General features: G+C 41.7%; 1 protein-coding gene across 3 annotated transcripts in view; it reads right to left on the bottom strand.

Moving 5' to 3' along the window:
• Positions 1-24,760, bottom strand: part of CMIP (c-Maf inducing protein) — a 179,913-nt gene that overhangs the window by 62,406 nt on the left and 92,747 nt on the right. For 2 of the 3 annotated variants that reach the window (XM_075073798.1, XM_075073797.1), the window contains exon 2: positions 15,562-15,687. In XM_075073798.1, the coding sequence (XP_074929899.1) occupies positions 15,562-15,687 (126 nt within the window). Of the gene's footprint in view, positions 1-3,471; positions 3,589-15,561; positions 15,688-24,760 lie in introns of those variants that run through there. The other variant, XM_075073800.1, reaches the window with a different exon arrangement.

The following is a 24,760-nucleotide window of genomic DNA, read 5'->3' as shown; positions in this document are numbered from 1 at the left end:
TTTTTGTCCATATTAAGCAGAACTGCTAAAAATTCCTTGTGTTCAGCTAAGGTTGCAGCCAATAAGGAAATAGTTCAATGCTCCCAAAGGTTACAACCTTGATACCAAAAATTATAAAAGCAGCTACACTGACGTAAATCCATTAAGTGCACAGAAAAGCGTACATGCCTTTCCAGAGCTTTCTGTACATTAGAAATATTTTGTGTGGGTTTGCTTTTCCAGCTCCATCTCATTTCTTTTCAGCTGCTAGGGCTTTTTCCTTGCAATTAGGGATGTTTTAAATGAGTAGTGAAAATAATAGCATGATCAATGCAAGTCCTGTGTAAGTAAATGGCAAGGTTCTTCATTGGATAAAAATGCATCTCCTTTCAGAGGGGCTTCTGTCCTGCAAGGCAAAGATCCTACAAACTATTTCCCATGCACCTGAACAAAAGTTAAAGCATCTTGTAATTATTTCTCCCCTTCTCCACCTTTTTGGATAAGCGTTAAAACCTAGAATGCACAATTAACTTTATTCCAAGCTAAAGGTAACTAATGCTAACCAGAGCTGCAAAAGTTAAAGTTAATCTAGGTACCAAATATGCCACTAAACTGAGGGTCTGATCCTGATATCACTGGTGAAAATCAGTCATGACTCACTAACTCCAGTGGAGTAACACTGTTCTAACAGCAGCATATTATCACAATCAGCTGCTCACCTAATGCACAGTGGATCATCAAACAAAGTGGGTTTCAAAGAGACTAAGCATATTATCTACTGGTCCCGTTGATCTGGCTGGAAAATGGAATGCCCATTCTGCCAGAAATTCTGACATTTAAAAATCTGCTTATTTCAAATCAGAATGAAAAACTAAAATTTTGACATTTCTCATAGAATGGAAATACTAAAAAAATATGATCTAAATACTTAATTTTGATAGTACTGAATCATTTCACTTAGGTAATGTCAAAACATATATTATATATAACACTGTAGCCGGGCAGTTACCCCGCTCCTGAGAGTAAAGGCTGGGTTCATTGGGAAACAGCCACAGCTGGGGCCATACCCCAATCAGGCCACATCTGGCCTTGTTATAAGGGCTCAGAGAGGAGCGGGGTGAGTCCCTGTCTCTCTGGAGACAGAAGGACCTAGCTGCCTGGAGGAGCAAGGGTACCTGAGGCTGAGCAGTGCTGGGGAGCTCCAGCCTAGCAACGAACCAGGCTGAGGCTTTGGGTAAGGCCTAGGCAGATACTGGGGTTGGAGAGGGGAAACCCGGGGATAGGCAGAGGCAGTTGGTCCAACCCCCTTGCCAGTGATGAGTGCCCATTTCAGACTGCAGTTTGCCCCAGAGAAAGGGGGCTGGATGACGACAGGCAGTAGCCACTGAGACAAAGTGGAGATAGAGGGTTGGCGGTTCCCCAGGGAAGGGAGCCCCAAAACAGGGGTATTGCAGAATGCAGAACCCCGAGGTAAAGGGCACCAGGGTCCTGCAGAGGGCGTGCTGGGCTAGACAAGAGCTAATTCCCAAGACGACCAGCAGGAGGCGCCACACTGGTGAGTCTCGGTTTGCTACAAACACCTATTACAATTAATATTTTAATATAATAAAAATTTTAAATGAAATGAATCCAAATGATAAAAATCTAAACACATTCTGACAATATCAAATGATAAGGAAAAAAAAAGTCAAATCTGTTTCAATTTTTCCCATTGAGTATTTTGTCAAAATACACGTTCCTACAAAACATTTTGATTTTGATTAAACTGCATTTGCTGACCAAAAATTGTTCTGTGGAAAATTTTTCAACCAGCCCTAGCTGACTGGACATATTGATGGTCATGTACTCCTGAGAACTGAAGTTCAAAACTGCCCAAAACTTTTGTATCTTGTTATAACAAAAGCCAGCTGCAGTGCCAGAAAGTCTGTCTGCCTGAAGGAGGAAGAGGCAATCCCTGGTCCTGAATTCCGCCCTGCTGTTCTGGCCCTGAATGTAGGAAGACATGCTCTATGAAGACACCACCAGAGAGCCCCAGGTGTTCAGCAAAACAAAAACTTATAGTATAGAACTGTCTGGCACAGGTACACCCATCAGGTACCACGCTAGACTAGGAAACACTAGGAAACTGGGAGATAAGAAAACAGCAGCAATAGAATTTCAAGACCAAAAACTAAAGTGGCCTAGAATAAAGCACAAAAATACATTGATAAATTGAAATGATCACTGTTCCCTTCTAGGCCCTTGATTAAAATAGTAACATTTGGTACCCCTGCAGTACCTTCTGTCCAATCACTTTACACATATTAATTAAGCAAGCAAGCCTCATACCCCAGAACTAGCAGCAGAGCTAAGAGCAGAACCTAGGGGTCCTGGCTCCCAGGCCCTTGCACTAACCACTAGACTAGACTAATATTTCCTCTCCAAGAAGCCAAATATTTGTGTTTTGAAAGCACTACTTTGCTATAGGGACCATGCCCATGCTGAAACCAAGGACGGATTCCCCCATGCCTCCTTCATCCAAATTGATTAATTAAGCTCAATATTTCAGCCAGCAAGCAAGTTCTTATTTTCTGTAGGTTTGAGAATGTGTGTGTAGCATACAAAGGCTCGAGGGCATGCTATATGTCCATCAGATCTGAAGTTTCCTAAAGGAAAATCAAATATTAGCTGAGCATGTAAAAGTTCTATTAAATTACCAGCAAACAAACTTTCTAGATAGCTATTATTTTTACACTGATAACAACAACATACACTGGTTCCTAATACTACTAATTATTAATAGGGAACTGCAGGACTCTCTCTCCTTAAAAGGGCAACGTCAACTTGTTTTAGGTCCTAGATTTGATCTATGATGTGATCTGAGCCAAATGTAGGTTCTTGACCATTTGCATTAAAGGAAAAATCACCATTAGACGTTAACTACCCTTCGTTTTCCAGACATTGGAGAGCACAAGACCATCATAAACACCTAGAAAATCAATATAAGCAAGTGGGTTTTATGACCAACATTGCTCCTTCTGGAGCCTAGACATAACAGGAGGTAGGCATTTAGAACACTCTCTTATCCAGGTTTTTACAGACAGTACACACAACAACAAACAAACAAAAGGCTGAGACAGTACTTGACCCACAAAAACTAGAGGAAAAACCCAATGACATGGACTGCTAAATGTAAGAGCGCAAAACCAACAGAGGAAGAATTTATATTCAAATTTGAGAGGGAAACACAACAGAATTTTTTAAGAAAGTAGATCCAGCGATGTGCCTAAACTGCAAGCTTAGATTCAAAACTTTGTGCAGTATTTAAATATGGTGTTTTAGTTTAACCTATTACACAGAGAGGCCGTCAGCCAAATCTTCATTTGGATCTGCATCTGAATTTGGAGTTTAAACAGCTCCAGAATTTGGGACTTCCTGGATTTGGGTTGAGACCACTTCTAAGAAAAACTACTACAAAGAAGATGATAGTAAACACAAAAGCAGAAAACAAACCTTTAGGAAGTCCCAGCAGGTCTACCACTGATCGGGAATGAATGGTATCAGGACCTTATCAAGTCAATGCTTGTATCCCAGAAGCTCACTCGCCAAAGTGCTACGCCTGGCTAGATCAAATTTAGTAAGCTTAACCACTCTTATCTTGCTGGGGCTGTTCTGACACTAACACTCTCTTGCCCATACTCGGCAAGACCGGACAGACTATAAAGCTTAATCTTCCCAGTACATGCTTCCTCCTGCATATTTCCAGAGAACTGCTAAACCACAGTTATGTCCAGGAAATGTTGGAACTTTGGCAGAGGTATGAAATTGCTCACTGTTGCAAAACATTCTCTTCTTTTAGGCTTATATTGAATGAAGAAAGGGTAACTGGGCCTAGGTGATACTTATCAGGTTAAATAAAAGTTCTACAAGACACAGAAGTAACAGCAATATCTTTTATGACTCAGGTGTTTATCTAGTTTGCCTGGTCAAACATCTTCTTTGTGTGAACTGTCACAGTAAGTGTTTGTGCATGCACTCTCTGCAGTTGAGAAAAGCAGTCCCCAGAAGTGTATTTCTATCACATGAAAGCTTTGAGGTTATGGTTCCATTGAATATCTAAGTCAGGTTTGCTCTGGTCCAGAATGACAGCAGCATGTATCTTCAAACATTAAGTTATTGATTTTTAATTGTTTTTGCTAATGCAAAACATGCACAAACACGCACACCACTTGCACAATTTCCTTGCCTCCTCTGTGCTTTTGTTTGCCATTCATCAAATGGGTATAGCAATATTTTTCTACCTCACAGGGATATCATGAGACTTAATTAATGTTACTAAAACATTCTGAAAATCCTTGAAGTTTATGATTAGTTTATTATTATTATTAGGTCCCTCCTCTCCCTTAATGGACCTCATTTTGATCTCTACACTCAGGTAAAGAAGAATAGTTGAAGATCGACACCTACATAGGAGATTCCTTATGCGCTTTTGGGCCAAACCCCCAATGAGTAAAATCAGCACAGTTCCATTTCAAGAGCTTGTCGTCCATGACTTCAGTGAGATTACTCACATGAGTAAAGTCACACACGTTTGTGTGTTTGCCAGACTGGGATTTAGCTTAAAACAAAATCCTTGATTTAGTGAATCAGCTCCTAGGCCAATTTACACTGGCTGAGGATGAGACCCATAACTTTCATTCAGCTTTAGGATACAATAAAGAGGTGAGATTGAGCCATCGCAGAGTTTAAAACTTTTATTTCGAAGAACTACACTTATGTCTGGTAATGTTTTAGCTACCATTTTCACAGTCAGCCTTTAAGATTAACATGAATTAAAGATAAAAGACACAGAATAATTCCCTCATTTTTAGTCTGGTTAGTTTGTGCATCTGGCAGCACTTTGCAGATAGCTGGTTCCACTATTTCCCGTTCAGTCAGTTAGACCCCAATGCAGCAGTGAGCTCTGTGCATCAGTCCCACGTGACCGTGCAGAAACCTCATTAGTTTCTGTGAGGTTTGGTGCAGGGGTCTGGCTGTTGGGAGCTTATTGCATCCGGGACTGAAGCCTCAATTGGTCATAGAATATCAGGGTTGGAAGGGACCTCCGGAGGTCATCTAGTCCAACCCCCTACTCAAAGCAGGACCATTTCCCAACTAACTCATCCCAGCCAGGGCTTTGTCAAGCCTGACCTTAAAAACTTCTAAGGAAGGAGATTCCATCATCTCCATAGGTAACCCATTCCAGTGCTTCACCACCTTCCGAGTGAAAAGGTTTTTCCTAATATCCAACCTAAACCTCCCCCACTGCAACTTGAGACCAATTACTCCTTGTCTGTCTCTAGGTACCACGAGGACAGCTAGATCCATCCTCTTTGGAACCCCTTTCAGGTAGGTTGAAAACAGCTATCAAATGCCCCCTCTAACTCTTCTCTTCAGCATTGACTAAACAATCCATTCCCTCATCTTCCTCATAAGTCAATGTGTCAGCCCCCTAATATTTTGTTGCTCCGCTGACTCCTTTCCAATTTTTCCACGTCCTTCTTGTAGTGTGGGGGCCCAAAACTGTGACAGTACTCCAGATAGGCCTCACCAATGTTTGAATAGAAGGGAAAATTCGCCCTGATCTGCTGGCAATGCCCCTACTTATACGCCCAAAATGTCGTTAACCTTCGTTGTCAACAAGGGCACACTGTTGATTCATATCCAGCTTCTCGTCCACTGTAACCCCAAGGTCCTTTTCTGCATAACTGCTTCCTAGCCATTCAGTCCCTAGTCTGTAACAGTGAATGGGATTCTTCCGTCCTAAGTGCAAGACTCTGCACTTGTCCTTGTTGAACCTCATCAGGTTTCTTTTGGCCCAGTCCTCTAATTTGTCTAGGTCCATCTGTATCCTACCCCTACCCTCCAGCATATCTACCACTTCTCCCAGTGCAGTGTCATCTGCAAACTTCTGAGAGTGCAGTCTACGCCATCCTCCAGATCATTAATGAAGATATTGAACAAAACCGGCTCCACAACCGACCCTTGGGGCACTCTGCTTGAAACCGGCTGCCAACTAGACATGGAGCCGTTGATCACTATTTCAAAGAGCATCCCCAATTCAAAGAGCAGAGGACAGAGAAACAAGTCAGAAAACAGGAAAATGTGAATGTAAGACCCTAAAAACATAGCAGCAGCCTGTGCAAGACCTGAAACTCTTTATAACTATTTTATTTTATAACGATGACGAACAGGTAGAAAACTGAAATCAATGGAGCTATGACAACTAACATCAGCTGAGAATCTTCCTCTCTGTCTGTAAGTCACCATCTATCAATGCCATTTTGCCAACAGCTCTATTCCACTAACTTATCCTATCACACTGAAGTGTCACACTCTGCTGATCTCTGCATTATTCACAAGGGTACAAGAAATGGCTTGTCCAGATAACAAAATGTTACAACAACAATTCTCCTTATTACAGTGCCCTTTCTGTACATTATCCTAAAGAATTCCCCAGTCAGTAGCAATCCTGGGAAAATATCAGCTGGCAATACAAAGTGGGGTTTTGTGATCTGGGTTCTGTTGTAATTCTTCCCAGGCTCTGACTTTATTCTGTCTCTCTCTCTCGGTAGGTTTTCCTGCATTTTGTCTGTACTCTCCTCCAATATGTAAGACTATAACTATACTGCAGGCTTCTCTGCACCAATGGTCACACTAAAAGCCAATTTTAATACAATGGAGGGATGGAACCCAGATTCTTCATGCAAAACTCAAGTCAAAAGACCTTTCACCAGGCAACAAAATCCTCCCTTCTAACTCAGAGCGCACGGAAGTAGCACAACCAGACCCCGGTCACTATTACAAACCTGTGTACAATCCCTGCCTCCTTCCCCAATGCACAGGAAGTGTGAGCAGTGCACTGACATCATTTGCAGATCCAGGTGCCAGACACTCTCACTCCCATTGCCCAACTAAAACCCCACATACACATGGGAGTGAACTGTTCTCTTCTCCCTGCCTAGCAGAGCCACAGCGGTTCTGCTGATTTCCAGGCCTTCCATGAGCCCAAGCATATCACCCTAAGGATACTGAATGGATTTGCTACTAAACAAAACCCAGACTCTGAAAGGGAGGATTATATCTGGACCAACAGGCTTGCTAAAATAAAAACAGGTACCAAGAAAAACATGTGGATTAAGGAAACAACAGGCAAAGGCATTCCCAATTCAGCGGAAATATTTGCCTTGGGGACTCCCTGACAAAACACTGAGCTCACGTAGGAGCCGAATATGTGCAGTGAGCTTTATCTTTATCAGGGCTTCCTGTTCTGTTTGTTTTTCCTTCTGACGACACCTGATTGCCAAGAATAGAACAAAACACTGCACATTATGGATGGGAGAACTCCCTTTATCATAGTTAGACCCTACTTGAAAAAACCAGGACAAGACTTAAAATTTCCTGAGATTCCAGGCCCATTTGGCTCTGGCAAAACCTGAGATGTGGACTGCAGCCTGCATTTGAGGTTAAATAGTTTGTACAACTCCATCCTGTCTCGCTTCCCCATCTCTTCCACCCTCCGAACTACTCTTATACAGCTCTTAAACTGAGCCAACGCCAAATTCCCCCACCCTTCCCAATGACACAGAAGTGTAAGCTGCGATGGGAAGGAAAGGGAATGAGATCCTCCCAAGAAATGCAAACATGTGTTAAGAGTTTGGGGTGGGTCAGCATGGTTAGTAAGTTGTGGCAACTTCAGCAATGAAACTTCTCATTTGGGTTATTTTATTATGAACAAATGCTTGTGACCATCAATGTGCATTGTGCTCTGCAGACAAAAAGCAGGAAGACACAATTTAGCGCTAACACAAAGAGACCTTGCTACCACTGATGCCGCAGGGAGCTGCTCCCACTTCCTCAAGGGCTGAATTTGGTTCATGCTCCCTGCCCCAAAGAGCTTGCAATCTGCACACGAGATCCTGCAAAACCTGCCAGCTGTCCCAGTGGAACTGAGGGAGAAAAACAAGTTTGTCAGAGTTCAGTGCTTTTTATTAGAACTAGGAATTGACACATCTGGCAAAAAAAACCCTAGCAAAACATCCACGTCATCATCATACCAGAGCGTCTGAGAATATGACTTTTAGTGACACCCACAGAGCATGGTGAGGACTGAAACAAACACTATGCTTCAGAAGCAAGACTGAGTGCAGACAACTGGGTGCATACAGCAAACACTAAGCCTGAAAGGCCACTGCATCTAAAACATTTGGCAGTTTGCTCATATTCCATGTTTGCTCTCGCAGCATCATCCCTTCCTCCAAAGTGAGGGGGAGTTATTCCATGAGCCAGGAATAGCTTCCTACCAGGAGAGCGGTAACATTACCTTAGCTGTTAGTTTGTCGGGCCCCATATGTTGAACTGGATTGGGATGGGTCAATATTTCAAAAGGGAGACTGTCAAGGAAAAAAAGCAGGTGATGGGCTCTTGCTTCTGACTCATTACTGTGCAGCACCATGCCACTAGGGCAAGAACAGACAGCAAAGGCAAGGTGGGCTCACACCTCTAACACAGCATGTAGTGCTTCCGTGAGTGGACTGTACCTAACTCGGACAGATTCCTGAACCACATCCCAGTAGCACACCTTAGACACCCATGTCTTGTTACTAAAGCCTGTCAGAAACCAAAATGTCTGTTCCACATTTGAAAATTTGTTCTCATTCTGAATCGGCATGAAAAGCCAAAACTTCAAAATTTCCTGAAAAATTAAATGAAAAATAAAATTCAATTCAGAACTATCAAAATGTTTTGATTTGATAACATCATATCATAGAGTCATAGTAATGTCAGGCTGGAAGGTATCTCCAGAAGTCATCTAGTCCAGCTCCCTCCATCCCCGGTGGTGAGGCAGAACCAAATAAATCTGGACCATCCCTAACAAGTGACTGTCCAACCTGTTCTTAAAAACCCTCAATGACAGAGATTCCAAAACTTCCCTAGGAAGCCTATTCCAGATCTTAAATGTTCTTATAGTTAGAAAGATTCTCCTAATATCTAATCTAAATCTCTCTTGCTGCAGATTAAGCCAATTACTTCTTGTCCTGCCTTCAGTGGACATGGAGAAGAATTAATCAACATTCGCTTAAATAGCCGTTAACACATTTGAAGATTGTTATCCTCCAGATGCTTATAAAATTATTATATTATAACATTTTGACACTGAAATTTAAAGTATTAAATATATTATAATGTCTGTAAATATAAAATTATTAATTTACTATTTTAACCATCTAAACATTTAAATCATTCAGACATTTTCTTGTTGAAATTTTTGTCAAAATCAATACATTTGCCATGAAATATTTTCATTTTGATCAATGGAAAAATCTGTTCCAATTTTTTTTTTTTTTTTGGACCAGCTCTAGTTGTTAAGTACATCACACCTCCCAGTATTTATAGTCCACTACCACACCCCAAAACGTCTCAGTTTAAACCCTGGAGATACTACAATTTCTACACTGAGACATCAGAACAGGATCCAGCTCAGAGTTCCTCTTTCCAGATCTGTATTGATAGTCCTTTGACAGCGAGAAATAGCTAGAGGCATCCAAGTCACAATCATACACCTGCAACAAAGCCTGTGTCTTAATCCGTGTGTCCTGGGGACACTATGATCTGTTTTGCACAGAAAGAGAGCACAGAACGTAAACTTTAAATTGTTTGTTGCTCCTGCCATAAATTTCCTCCTTAGATATTGCATCATTATTTAAACTGTAGGTTTTGCATCTTGATCCTCTAAATATTTATTATTTTATTTTAAATATTATTGTGCAATTGTGAGCATCCTATAGAACTTTCTGTATGGGAAGTCCATAATTATACTGCATTCTGGCCTGGTCACACTGGATCAATCAGGATTGGCACCTACTGAAAACATATGGGAAAGCTTGCATTTAGTTACATTCAGTTTCCCATAGTTACACTGGAGTCAGACCCCGATAAAGTCCAATATAAACACCATGGAAGCTCAGATTAATTCAATTCCTTCATCATTTACTGTGAGGTCATATTGCAATACCAGTTTTTCAGAGGAATTACTATGCATGCGAAGCACCCACTTTTAGATGTTCATTTCTCACAATTATATTCATTTTTCAAACAACAAAAGGCAGGCTGCTCCAGATAAAAATCTACAATGCCTGCCAAACTCCCTGTATGCTCAACAGGGTGCTTCGGGTTCAAACTTGTTATCATTTATAACAGTAAACAGGTCAGTAAAAGAGGCTATAAAGAGAATGCTACGGAATAAAGATTCAGAAATTAAATTTAACAGAAAAATGGGGTACAAATTAGATGACAGACCTGGATGCTAACAGCAGTAAGTGAAGTTGAAGAATAAAAAATAATATTATGGTGTCATATGAAAATATTGAAGTTGTCCAACTCCACGGCTGGGCAGAGTTTCTCTCCAACAGATTCTATTGCTTAATTGGATGAGGAAGATTCTGTGGTTAGGTTGCTAGCCAGGCCCTGGGTGATAAGGGCTCAGCTCTCTGCTCTACCAGAGACTTCCAGTCCCTTAGAGAATGTCTCTACAGCAATGCAAGGTACGCCCGGAGCTTGGGTAGACTAGCTTTATCTGCACTAACATGGCAAAAAATAGCAGTGTACATGTGCTGGTGCAAACTTCTGCAATATGGAGGTTCTGGGGAGGCTAGTGCACCCCCATTGTCACATCTACTCTGCTATTTTTAGCAATGCTAGCAAGGGTCTACCCAAGCTGCCGTCCCATCTTGGATCGCAGGGTAGCCACATCCACAGTATCTCTACACCTCAGTTCCCCATCTGTACAATAGAGATAACAAAACTTCCCTGCCCCAAAGGGGGATAGGTACCATGAAAAGACAGAGTAAAATAAGGCCAGGTTGTGACTCACCGCTGCCTGGGAGCACCATGGCTCTCAGTGTTTCACCCTGTGCAAACTCTGCACATGCAATTGTGTGTGTGTATTTCTAAAAGCCTGGGCCATCAAGTCATTATTGCAGGTTTGTGCTTTCCACTGTCACCTATACATGCATCAATTCAGTCTTAACAGTAAAACTACGTAATATTAAAAATAAGATTTCTACTTCTCATTATCTAATGGATTATATGGTAGAACCTAGACATAAAAACACCAAAAATGAATAACTATATTGTCACCTCTTTAGTAGCTCCTTTCTACCATAAAAAAATTATCTCTAAACAAGCTTCCATTCTTCTCTGCTCCCTAACCACTTGCATTACATCCTTGAACAATGAAGCAACAGAAGAGCTATTAGACAAAAGAAAAATTCCATTTCTTACAATTTTGTAAGTATTTTATACTTAGAAATACTGCAAAAAATTCTGGAAAAGTGAGTTCCAGAGCACAGAAAATACATTTGTATTTATACTTCCAGGTTCTTCAATATGAGTGGAGCACATCTTAAAAGTGTTTCCACCTCTTTTGGCTTGAATTTGCTCCTGCTGTCTGTCCTGCATTACGCTATCATCGATGTTCAGACTTGGGGTAGAATGCACAGGGCTCATGTCTTACAGAGCAGCGCACTAACTGTGCTGGAATGGATTCTTCAGGTTCCAGATTCCAAGTATTCCTAAGCCTCAGCCCACACTGGAAGGTTTATCACACATGGGCTGCATCGTTTATACAGCTGGCAGGCAGGGAACATTGTCTGTCCTAGGTCATTTCCCACACTCTTCCCCAAGTCCCAGTCTTACTGTCTTATTTTCAGGAATGCTATGAGGCTGTTTGGGAGGGTCAGAAGGGGCCAACTGTGTGTCAGAAGGGGGGAAAAGAGGGAGTTCCTCCTGAAAGGTTCAGATAGTTGAATTCTAACCTCCAAGTGTTAGTCTACTTTGAATCAAATTTCAGAGATCATTTTGGGAATCTCTTGCACCCCTCACATGGAACCCTTCAGCGTAAGTAAAGGCAAAGATCACAGCCCAGAACCCCAGCTGGTGTACTAAAATGCAGACATGACAGTTTACTCCAGTGGAGGATGTGGCCCCAGATGTTCCCATGTACAACTCTTACTGAGAGCAGAAAGTATATCTGCTGTGTTGAAAATCATCACAATCAATATATTTTTATGGCATTCCAACACCATCCCATACCCCGAGCACTGGAACAAAGTGAAGGGCTAACGTCAGGGTCTGAGCAATGAGATGTATCCTTAGCCACTGGTAAACGACTCTGCATATGAAAGGACCTGTCTGAAGTAACTGCAGAAGACAGCCAGAGTAATATGAGTGTGCAGAAAAGGACCTAGGGATTAAGGTGGACAAGAAGCTGGATACGAGTCAGCATTGTGCCCTTGTTGCCAAGAAGGCCAACAGCATATTTGGCTTTATTAGTAGGAACACTGCCAGCAGATCAAGGGAAGTGATTATTCTCCTCTATTTGGCATTGGTGAGGCCATATCTGGAGTAGTGCATCCAGTTTTGGTCCCCCCACTACAGAAGGGATGTGGACAAACTGGAGAGAGTCCGGTGGAGGGCATCGAAAATGATTAAGGGGCTGAGGCATATGACTTATGAGAAGAGGCTGCGGGAACTGGGGTTATTTAGTCTGCAGAAGAGAACAGTGAAGCTGGATTTGATAGCAGCAGCCCTCAACTACTTGAAGGGGGGTTCCAAAGAGGATGGAGCTCGGTTGTTCTCAGTGGTGGCAGATGACAGAACAAGAAGCAATGGTCTCAAGTTGCAGTCGGGGAGGTCTACGTTGGATATTAGGAAACTATTTTACCAGGAGGGTGGTGAAGCACTGAAATGGGTTACCTAGAGAGGTGGTAGAATCTCCATCCTTAATGGTTTTTAAGGCCCGGCTTGACAAAGCCCTGGCTGGGATGATTTAATTGGTGTTGGTCCTGCTTTGAGCAGGGGATTAGACTAGATGACCTCCTGAGGTCTCTTCCAACCCTGATATTCTGTGATTCTATGACCTAGCGTGACTCATCCTTGTTGTCCAGAACAGATTTAGAGTCACTCTGTTGTTCCATGTTCCTACAGAACCCTGTAATATGGAGAACACACTTCATTTCAGTGTGTAGTTTTAGGTTGTTAATGGGCATCAACTGAGTGCAACTTCAAGTCAATGCTACTTCAACCCTGAGGAAAGTCAAATGGAGTTCACAAGAAGTTTCACACACACACTCCTTGTGAAGATCCCTGGCTTCGATCTTCCACGAAGCTTATGGGCAATCTTAAACCACAGCTGCACAAACCATGTCAGATCCGGGTACCTGAAGCACAAATGGAAAATTAAAAACTCTCTAGTGTGCAACTATGGTCGCCCAGAGCAGATTGTGGAACATATCACAACTCAATGCCCAATTCACAAGTACGATGGAGGCATCACAGTGATACACTCAGTTATTCCAGACACAATTATCTGGTTTAGCCACCTAAATGTAAAATTATAATTATTGTGCTACATCTACACCAGCCATAGAAAGCAGATGATGATCAACTGGGTTATTTTCTCCTAAAAACCACGACTGTTTATCCCTCGAAGAAGGAAGACGCTTAACGCTTTTTCCTGTGAAGATTGCACTGCAGTCTGCTATTGACCAGCTTCCCCAATAGTGCCTCAATATTTAATCTGATCAGTCAAAAACACTGGAGTGTCAGATACAGCTATCTATCATCTTTCGTGGCTCTGATGGACAGCTGATCAGCACCAGGGCCATAAGTATACAATTAGAAGAGGTATCACATTCTGACAGTGCAGCACTGTTCATATCTTCATATATATTACTGAGCTACTTCTGGAGCTGCTGTGGTATAGTAAAGATAGAAATGCAACTTCCATTATAATCACCCTTCTGTAGTTTCTCATATTTTCACCAGAACAATTTCCTTTGGGGCTGAAATTTTTCATGAGTTATCTCCAGTGCAAAGATACTCTTTTTTCCCTCTACAGTTTCTGCGGAAATCACTCAGCCATTTCTGAATTCTACACATATGAAACACACATTCTTGTCCACATATTCCAGTCAGAAAAAACAATGCACACCCAAGAGTCAACAACTGAACAGATGGAATGACCAAATTTGGAGAAAACAGGGTCAGCAGTTTTGAAATTATGATTGCTGAAAGATTTTTTTTTTTTTAAGTGCATATACAGCTGGATTTTCAGTTAGCTTTCTTTTCTTGATCTACAGCAGTTTCAAAACTCAGGAATGTGGTGGAGCGCTCTGCTCTCAGCTAAACTTGCAATGACCTTAGAAAGCCTACAAAACCTTACAAACACATGAGGAAGTGTGGGATAATGTGAAAATAAAGGAAAAGCTGGTGCCTCCTGTTTAGAAATAGGACTTAAGGAGGACTGAATACAGGAAACTATATACTATATAGCACCACAGCACAGCTGTAAAACATCTGGAGATGGTAATCAGCATGTTACACAACAACCAGATAGAGGGAGTGGGGAAACGTGCCAAGGACACTATCATCATATGAATAGCACTTATCATTAGACTTGTCATCCAGAGATCTCAAAGCACTTTAAAAAAAAAAAAGAAGTGAGCATCCCTATTCCCAATTTCAAGGTGAGAGAACTAAGATACAGAGATTAATGGCTTGTTTTTCACCCACTAACACAGCTATTCAGGACGTCTCACCCAGAGCTATACAGCACATCAGTTGCAGAACTCTGAAAAGAAACCAGGTCCCCTGACTCCAAAGTCAGGGCCATATCTACTGAACCATGCTGTTTCCCTGAAGCTCCTGTAGATCTCATCTGAAATGCATGTCTATTAATGTCTGTCCTCCACAATCTCTTTTTTCTGCACCATCATGTGACATGTGGGAGGGACCAACTTGCTTGTTTAAACTGAGAATGCTATGAGCAAGTTCTTAGAGTAAGAAAGACATGCAGTTGAGGTGTACTTGAGGACAGGCTGTTTTTAAATAAATCCTAGCATTTAAAGAACTACATAAATATTTCTGCCCCACATCATCCCCTTGGTCACCTAACCACAAGGTGGTAATGGAATTGTCCACTTCCAAACAGATAATTGAAAGTTCAAACAGTTGAGACGCCTGATTAGATGAACCTTCTATGGTGCTTTTTTCTCTAAAATCTAAAAGCATTCAATTTCACCTGAAGTCTTTACATTACGAGTGGATATCTTTATAAAAGAGATTATTTAATTTCACTGAAGTTCTGTACTCAATGCCAGGAATTACAGAGTGAAATTCTATAATCTGTGTTATTCAAGTCGTCAGACTAGATCATTATATTGGACTCTTGGGGACTCAAAAAATCTATGAATTCTCCCACAAAGCCCCATCCTGTTTATAAAACCTACTGCAAGTTTAAATCATCTTGGCCCAAAAATTCTCATTCTCCACTATCACTTAAAAAAAAACAAAAAAACAAAAAAACAGCAGGCACAGCAACCCAAACAATCTTGAATGGCTTTGAATGTGTCACCTCACACAAAACTGTTGGTAAGTAACCAACTTGACCACAGTAAATTATCTGCCCAGTGTCAGCCTGGCTAATCAGGGCTAAGATCTCAGACTTAACAAACAGAGAATCGAAGTGATTAATAGAGAGTTGTTCTTTCATGTTTACTGTACCTGCAGTAAGACAGTACCCCCAGGGATTGTGAGCTGTAAACAGTACTTAGGGGCATTCTCCCAGGACAGCAGCTGAACGTCTTCAATAGCACTGTAGGAAATGGAGTTTTCCATATACCCAGTTGGCTGCAAGAAAAACAGAGAAAGAATAAGCATTTACTTACTTATCAAAAGTTTCACAACATAGATTCAAATGCATTACTCCACCGAAACTGATCCCATTATATTTGGTCCTGGGAATAGTTATATAGCATCCCATCGCCTTTGATGTTTTGAGCCCATAAGGAGTGGATGATGGGCAGCAGGAGAATAAACACCACTAGCCATTCCCCTCTGGAACATCAGGTCCAAATCCTGGGGAGGCCACATGTGAAATTGTTTGGTGGCCTCATATTTGCTCCACCTGACCATCATGAAACCACTGAACAACTTGGTGGAACTGGGATTTTAATGAGGAGAGAACCTGATTCGACCCCTAGCTGGGTCTGGAGTCAGGAATAAAGTGCAGAGAAGCACATGGTAGGAAGCTTGAGAGAAGCTCCTTTACAGGTCATTCTGTAGAGGTGTTATCAGTCCATCCCCCGCACTTATAGGAGTATTAAAGTCACAAAGGAGTAGACAAAAACCAGGAAACAACTGAGGTTATTAATCAAGCCTGTGGATGAGGCTACAGTTCTTGATCAAGCCTGTCTACACAGCAGCAGAAAGCGGCTTCCCAGAGACACACTAGCACCTCTCAAACTAGTGCATACAACATAGCAGCGTGGCCTCTGTGTGACGGCACAAGCTAGCTGCCCAAGTACGTACCCAGAGGTGGGTGAGATTGTACCTGGGCCACTAACTCAAGCCGCTGCCCATGCTGCCACAGCCACATTGTTATTTTTAGCATATTAGCTTAAACAGAACTGAGGTGCGTTGGTCTATCTGTGCTGGGAAGCATCTTCCCAGTTGCTGTGTGGACAAATCCTATACAAAATGTGTTGAGCTGGATTGGTTAAATGAATCTGTGAGCTCAATACTGAGCAGGATTTGAATTGAGATATGCATGGGTGTGTCTGTAAGAGGAAGGTACTTGGATTGTACTGACAAAATAGCAGTGTAATATAGTTTAACTGGGAAGAATTTGATTTTTTATTAATGGAATACCAGTAAACAGATTCCACCATACACACTCACAAACCGATGAAAAAATATTTCCATCGATGATCAATCGAAATTTACAGATAGGCAACGAAAGAAATGTTGCTTGAGAACTTAACAGAGTTTGATTTAAAGATATTTACATTTTATATTTTGACCATTTGTGTTTTATTTGAATCTCAACATCTATGTAATTAACTATTTCTGACACCCCTACCCCATTGTCTTATCCCCTCCACAATTTTCCGCAATGGCGAAAATTTAAATCCATAAAAATAGAGGGGAAATGCTTAAAAATAATCAGTATTATCTGCCAAAATTATTAAAAAAAATATTCTTCCAAGCCTAAATATATTGTGTTGGTTTTTATTCTAAGTGTTTTTGTTCTGCCTTCTGCTTACAAGGTTGACCAAGTACATTATTAAATCTAGAACACTACATCTATCAATGGGTCTTTGGGCTCCAAAGGTGTCTTCTAGACACCTGGCACACTTAACCAGCAGCTTGAAGACTTATAATGAAAGGCAGCCCCACAGCAACCTGCTTATCATTTCTGCTATATGTTTCCTGAAGACGTTGCCTCTGCCTGATTACATGTAATAGTCAAAATTAAACAAACCAAAAACCAACCAACATGCTGCAGTTAAATATGTGAGATGAATCAACAGTGAGGAATCTCAAAGTTAAATACAAAGCTGGTTTTTAACTTCTCTTACCAATCTGAGGTATTAGAGCAGACACAGTACAAACACCACTAGGATATATTCTAAATAGTCTGCATTTTATTATTTTCACATATATAAACAAACATATTTAATACTATATACACACCACACTCATATACACACCCATAGATATACAAAGTAGGTATACACACACATTCAGAGATATAGATGTACACAGACACACAACTATTTGAGTTAATCCAATGCTTCACAGCAATCCTGAGAGACTCCACTAGCTGCACTCAGGGCTCATGTAGGTGAAGAAATTGTCCAGCACAGCTAGTGGAGTAACTATTCTGCTATAACTAGGATGGTCAATTTCTCTGTAGACAGGCTCTTAGACTGACCCCTGCTTACAATAAAAAATAGGTGTTTATTATTCTTAATTATTTTCTGAGTATTTCTGGTTTATGTCTAATTTACATGTCCTGAACATATTACTCCCGCCCCCACTCCCAGTTTAATTTATGTTAATCACAGTCTTGCAATAGGCTATAAAGAAAAAAGAAAAAAAAAATCCTGTCAAAACTAGGACTACCTCTGGGGCAAACAGGAGCAGTTCTAACAATCACAACAGAGGATCTTGTGGGTGAGTGTGAAATAAGCAAGTTCCTTTCAGAATGTAGCTACTTTTTAGCTGCACTGCTTCCTTCCATAAGGTAAGTGGGTGGTGTGTATGAAAAATCATACTCACTTTCACTCTTCAAAAGTATACAGAAGCCCCACATAAAATGTCTGCCAAAATGCAGTAGATGCCCCTATAACACAAGATTACCACTACAAAACCATCAGCAGTCTTTTTAGCAAGGAAAAAAAAACAAAACAGGAACGCAGCTTAAAAATAAACCTCTTAAAAAACATTTCTGAATAACGCTTGTTGTGGAAGTTTAAATTTTATACCAACTCTAGCGATGAAAAATTTTCACTGTCTCTTTAACAAAAGTTTGTTGTGCAGGAAGTATGATAAACTTCTGTTTATTCATTTACCCACAATACTGTTTCCATACTAGTGACTGGCGTCCCAGTGGTTTCTGCTGAAACTGTACGTCAGACGTTGCCTACTGGAGAGTAATTATCTTGTTCTCACAGGAAACCAAAAGCCCAAGATCCTTTAGAGATCAAGACGACAACACTCAGGGAAAATATGAAAAACAGCATGAGCAGGGTCTATTAGGTTCAGGAGACAAAAGTTTTCAACAATATGCTCTGAAAGAATGACGGGACGGGGTAATCCAGCACCAGCAGCAGTAAATATCAAAGGAATAGGGCAGGAGCAATGCAAATTGTACTCTAGGGCCTCCATCCTTTGTGGTGCTGAGTGCCCATTCCCTTCAAACAGGAGTTCAGAGTGACCAGAACCTCACAGACTCTCATCCTGAGACAAAGATTTTTCCCATAGCTTTTCCCATAACTGCCTTTTTTAAACAGTCACAAAGATAAAACTCACCCAGTTCAATCAAGCTCTGTAATCTTTCAACAGCTAAATCTCATCCCAAAGACCAAACATCAGCTGATATTCATAAATCAACACATTTAGAAAGAGTAAGATAATGTACAACCCTGCCTTCTTATTAAAGGATCAAAAGAAAACCATTAGTCATTAATAGCTTTTTCTGTTTTGTTTTATTCTCCCACAGCCAGAGTATTTTTTACCTTAGGGGCTAATTTATATATAATTCAAATATCACTTCTGCCTCCCCCCGTTCCCCCCCAAACGTACTTCAACACTGTTTCAAATCTTCCGTCAGAGAATGGACTAGATTGTGTCACAGTTTCGAGGCTAACCTGCATCTCCCCTCCCCACTTGTGGCCACTCAGGTCTCATGCCTCCCCCGTCTGTCTCCTTGATAAGGACCGAGGTCTCATTTCCTTCTGACCAGGGTTTTAAGGCTGCTCACCTCCCTGCCTTACACTGCGATATTCCCCAGCAAGCCTGTTAGCCTAGCACCCAGCACCTGTGCTTTGCTTTCTCTCCCAGGACAATGACAGTGTCTTTACCAGCGACTGCACAGCTGTTCCAAAGCAAACCACACTTATTCTTAGAGCAAATGCATCACCAAGAAATCATACACAAAACAATCACAGGAATTAAATGCTCACTAAATCAGGAATCACTCATCTCCAACACGGAGAGTCTGCTAGGCCAAAGTCTCTCTCTTCCGCCCTACGACACCAAGTCCTGTGTCTGCTGTAACAAAGGGAAGGCTCTGGGTCTGTTTAAACTCAGATTTTTAAACCAAAAACCCTGCTTTGTCCTCCAGCCTCCAGAAAACAGGTAAAAACGGTCCCTCCCTCTATACTTAGGAGGTTCAAGCTTCAAAGGCTGGATATCTTCAGAGCCCGCATTGGGATTTTGCATTAATCACCCCCAAGTGATTCCAGATTTCAGAGGAAACACCCCCCACCCACCGGAGTGAGCCAGCAACACACAAATACACATCACCTGTACTCATACAAATGGCTATGAATATTCTCCAGTTCGTACTGTCAGGCCCATCTCATCATAAAGGCTTTGAAGGTTTTTCAGGCTTTAAACACAAAATACAATATAGTCCCCAACGACACTGCAAGGGGTTGCAATATCTGTCACAGTTGTGCTTTCACGGCACAACCTTGATAATGAAATTTACATAAATATAAATTAAAATTTTGAAATGCCTTCCATTTTAATGATGTAAAGCAGTGGTTCCCAAACGGGGTGTTACAAAGAGTTCTTGGGAAAAAAATTCCCTAATGGCGGACAGAGCTGTCCATAGGGACCCCGGGCAGCACGGGGCAAGCAGCCCAGAGCCTCTGGACTTCCAAGAGCTAAGCAGATCAAAGCAAGCATATCTATCACACTGAAGAGATTTAATCTTCAAAACTCCTTATAAGAAATTGAAAGAGAGGTGGATTTTTTTTGCTGTTTTAAAAATAAATAGGCAGCTAGTATTGTGTTTTTTAGTTATTATGAGGAACAAGTTTAAGCTTTGTTGTAACATGCGCTGTTTGCCTGGACTGCACACGACCTGAATGCTTGTGTAGGAGGAACTCTTTGAGTTGGCTTCTTAAATACCTTTATGCTGTTTCAATCTGATACTCCTTGATGAAACATAGGAGCCTTGTCTTATAACAGGCTTATTCGAAGTGCTACAAGCTACGGAAGTGAGATCTTTGAAAAGTGTTGCTGTTTTCATAATGTAATAAAAATACTGCAACCATAAATAATAATAAAGACTATAATAAAATGTATTTTTATGATGTGCTTATATTTCCAAGATCACTGCTTTTTATAATCTATACTCAGGTAAAGGAGAAAATCCCTGTAAATATTCATTTTTAGGAGGGGGTTCATAAGACTTGACATTTTAGTGAAAGGGGTTCACAGGTTGTTAAAGTTTGGGAACCACTGATGTAAAGCCATCTTAGCAGAATAGGAAGTCTCTCTTAGATTTGACATATTTCAAGCCACAGACACCCCATATAGATAGCATCCTCCAAAATACCACATCTGAAAATTTCAATTCTGTTTTGCAATTGAAACTGCAGCCTTACTGCACAAAGACCCTTGAAAAGGTGTTTTTAGATACTGTTACATACCCAAGGCCACATTTCGCACTAGGTGCTGTGCAGAGGTGCATGATACCAGTAGGAGCTCTGGGAGAGTACCATGCCTGAGTCCCACACAGCGCTTCCCAGAGCTCTAGGGAGCTCCATAACCACCACGCCATACCACCCTTTTCAGGAGCCAAGACTTCATTACTTCCCAGGCAGTGCCAGCTTGGCTGGTCAATGCAAAGAAGCCTTTGCCACTTTGGAGTAGCCAGCACCATACTGGGAAGCCCAGGAACTATACTGTGCCTATCCATTACACTTGGGAGCAAAGGGTTCTTTGAATTCACCTTCATGGGACTGAACAAAATTTAGCTTCTGTCAAGAAAAACAATTTAATTTAATTTATTTTTTATTGTTTGTGCAATTTTTTTTCATTTTTACATTTCACTCGGCTTCGACAAGGAGTTAGGTTAGTCAGTTTCGTGTGTGTGTATAGTTGACAAGCTCTTTGTTGTTGTTTTAGGTCTGCAACATGGCAGGGAATTTTTAAATAAAAAGAAAGGTGGATATAAGGTGCATAGAAAGCTGGCTAGATTGTCGGGTTCAACGTGTAGTGATCAACAGCTCGATTCTAGTTGGCAGTCGGTATCAAGCAGAGTGCCCCAGGGGTCGGTCCTGGGGCTGGTTTTGTTCAACATCTTTATTAATGATCTGGACAATGAGATAGACTGCACCCTTAGCAAGTTTGCAGATGACACTAAACTGGGGGGAGAGGTAGATATGCTGGAGGGTAGGGATAGGGTCCAGAGTGACCTAGACAAATTGGAGGATTGGGACAAAAGAAACCTGATGAGGTTTAACAAGGACAGATGCAGAGTCCTGTACTTAGGACAGAAGAATCCCATGCACCGCTACAGGCTGGACATTGACTGGCTAAGCAATAGTTTTGCAGAAAATGACCTGGGGATTACAGTGGATGAGAAGTTGTATATGAGTCAGCACTGTGCCCTTGTTGCCATGAAGACTAATGACATATTTGACTGCATTAGCGGGAGCATTGCCAGCAGATCGAGGGAAGTGATTATTCCCCTCTATTTGGCACTGGTGAGGCCACATCTGGAGTACTGCATCCTGTTTTGGGCCACCCACTACAGAAAGGATGTGGACGAATTGGAGACAGTCCAGTGGAGGGCAGTGAAAATTATTAGGGGGCTGGGGCAAATGACTTATGAGGAGAGGCTGAGGGAACTGGAGTTAGTCAGTCTGCAGAAGAGAAGAGTGAGGGGGGATTTGATAGCAGCCTTCAACTACCTGAAGGGGGTTCCAAAGAGGATGGAGCTCGGCTGTTCTCAGTGGTGGCAGATAACAGAACAAGGAGAAATGGTCTCAAGCTGTAGAGGGGGAGGTCTAGGTTGGATATTAGGACAAAACTATTTCACTAGGAGGGTGGTAAAGCACTGGAATGGGTTACGTAGGGAGGTGGTGATGGAATCTCCTTCCTTAGAGGTTAAGGCCCAGCTCAACAAAGCCCTAGCTGGGATGATTTAGTTGGAGTTGGTCCTACTTTGAGCAGGGGTTGGACTAAAGAACCTTCTGAGGTCTTTTCTAACCCTAATCTTCTATGATTCTATGAAAAGGCTTTTTATTTAAATTAAAGTTAAATCATGGAAACATTTACATTTACATTGGATTTTGTGAAACCCATTCTCTCCCCAAAACATACACATAGGCGCCGACTTCGCTGGTGCTCCAGAGCTCCATGGGGAAAAATTAGTGGGTGCTCTGCACCCACCCGCAGCCAAGCTCCCCTCTCCCCTGCCCCACCTCCTCCTCCCCGCTCCTCCACCTACCTCCCAGCGCTTCCCGACTGCTGCCGCCAAACAGCTGTTTGGCTGCTCCAGGGGCCGGAGGAGTGGGAATGTGGCGTGCTCAGGAGAGGAGGCGGGGAAGAGGCGGGGCTGAGGCAGGAATGTGGGGAAGGAGTCGGAATAGGGGCAGGGAGGGGTGGAGTTGGGGCAGGAACGGGGGCAGAAGGGGTGTCCAGCATCCACCGGCAGGAGCAGAAGTCAGCGCCTGTGGACATACCTTTCCCTTCAGTGTAAAAGGAACCGAGAATTTGTCCTTTTAAAAAGAAAAAAAAAAAAAACTTTGCATTTCGTTCATTTTCATAAAGATTTATAAATCATAAAGCTTTGAAGTCAGATGACCTTTTTTGACCCAGAACAACCAGATACCAAAGACAGAGTAAATCAAACTCAAGGATTAAATGCTCATAAAATTGAAGGAACTTTCAGGCCCAAATTAAAGTCAGTCTTCCTTCAGCTTCTCTGGGAAGCAGCAGCAGCCTATACAATTAAACAAAAATCTGTGCACTTGTTTCCATAGGAAATTTACTAAAAAAGAAAGAATAAACATGACGTCCACTGTTAAAATGAGGCTTGTTTGCATTTACTCACATCATAATGTACTAAATCTTCAACTGCATCATTTCTACAAGAGACTGTCTAGAACAGATGCACTACACAAATACAGGGAATCATTCACATAAGATGCGACAGACAGATGCACATATGTACTGGGGGTGGATGATAAGTAACCCTAAAATAGCCTATGACTTTCCCAGTGAGATACCCTGGGTCGAAAAACATGCTATTCTAACACACTCTCCATCACTATCAGATGTCTATGTCTCATATGGCTGTTCTTGGGAGTAAGGCATGTAAATGTACGCAGTTCAGCATTCAGAGTAGCAGCCGTGTTAGTCTGTTTCCGCAAAAAGAACAGGAGTACTTGTGGCACCTTAGAGACTAACAAATTATTTCAGCATGAGCTTCCGTGAGCTATAGCTATGCTATATTCTATGCATCCGAAGAAGTGAGCTATAGCTCATGAAAGCTCATGCTGAAATAATTTGTTAGTCTCTACGGTGCCACAAGTACTCCTGTTCTTTTTGCAGTTCAGGATGATGAATATGCCCTATTATGCATAGCTGTCCATATCTGTATTACTGCCCAATCTGGTAAGGTGCACAACACCTCCTGGGAAATGATGACTGCCCTCACCTCCAACTGAAGTGGAGGTGAGAGTGCTCAGTTCGCACTTTAAAGCGTCATGGACTAAGGAATTGCTGACAATGGCAGCCAGCATGAAGAATCTCTGACAATACATGAATACATCCTATGGCTCAAGAAAAGAAACAGCATATTAGAAATTGCCCCTTGTCCCTACAAAATTCAGAGCAATTAACATCTGATTTGGCCAAGTATAAGCTAATTGAGACCACTAATTGAGGTAAAGCAAAATGTACTTTCCTGTGTGCCTCTGGGTTTGCTTTGGTCACTAACTTTTTTTTTTTTTTTTTTTTTTTATACCTAGGGGGAAAAGTAACACTATCAATGTGATCACAGTGGGCTAGATCTTCAATGCAGCTATACCAATTTACACTAGCTGAGGAGCTGGCTCCATGTCTACATACGTTATGCACACACGTGCTGTAACCTAGAGAATGCTAATGAACAACAACAGGGAATTCTACCACATTTATCCATACATATGGAAACACACGTCCCATGGCTGATTCCAACAAAAAGTAGTTACTATTTGTATTACTGTAGCATCAAGGAGCCCTAGTCATGGACCAGGATCCCACTGTGCTAGGTGCTATACAAAAACACACAACATAAAGATGGTATCTGCCCCAAGGAGCTAGTTTACAATCTAACTTACTATGTGATTTAATTAAGCAAAGGCCCCGATCCTTAGTTCGTGTAAATCTGCACAGCTCCAAAAGACTGCTGTGG

The sequence above is a fragment of the Chelonoidis abingdonii genome, chromosome 19 (genome assembly GCF_003597395.2).
Source record: "Chelonoidis abingdonii isolate Lonesome George chromosome 19, CheloAbing_2.0, whole genome shotgun sequence".
NCBI lineage: Eukaryota > Metazoa > Chordata > Testudines > Testudinidae > Chelonoidis > Chelonoidis abingdonii.
This window is presented reverse-complemented; position numbering and strand designations above follow the sequence as displayed.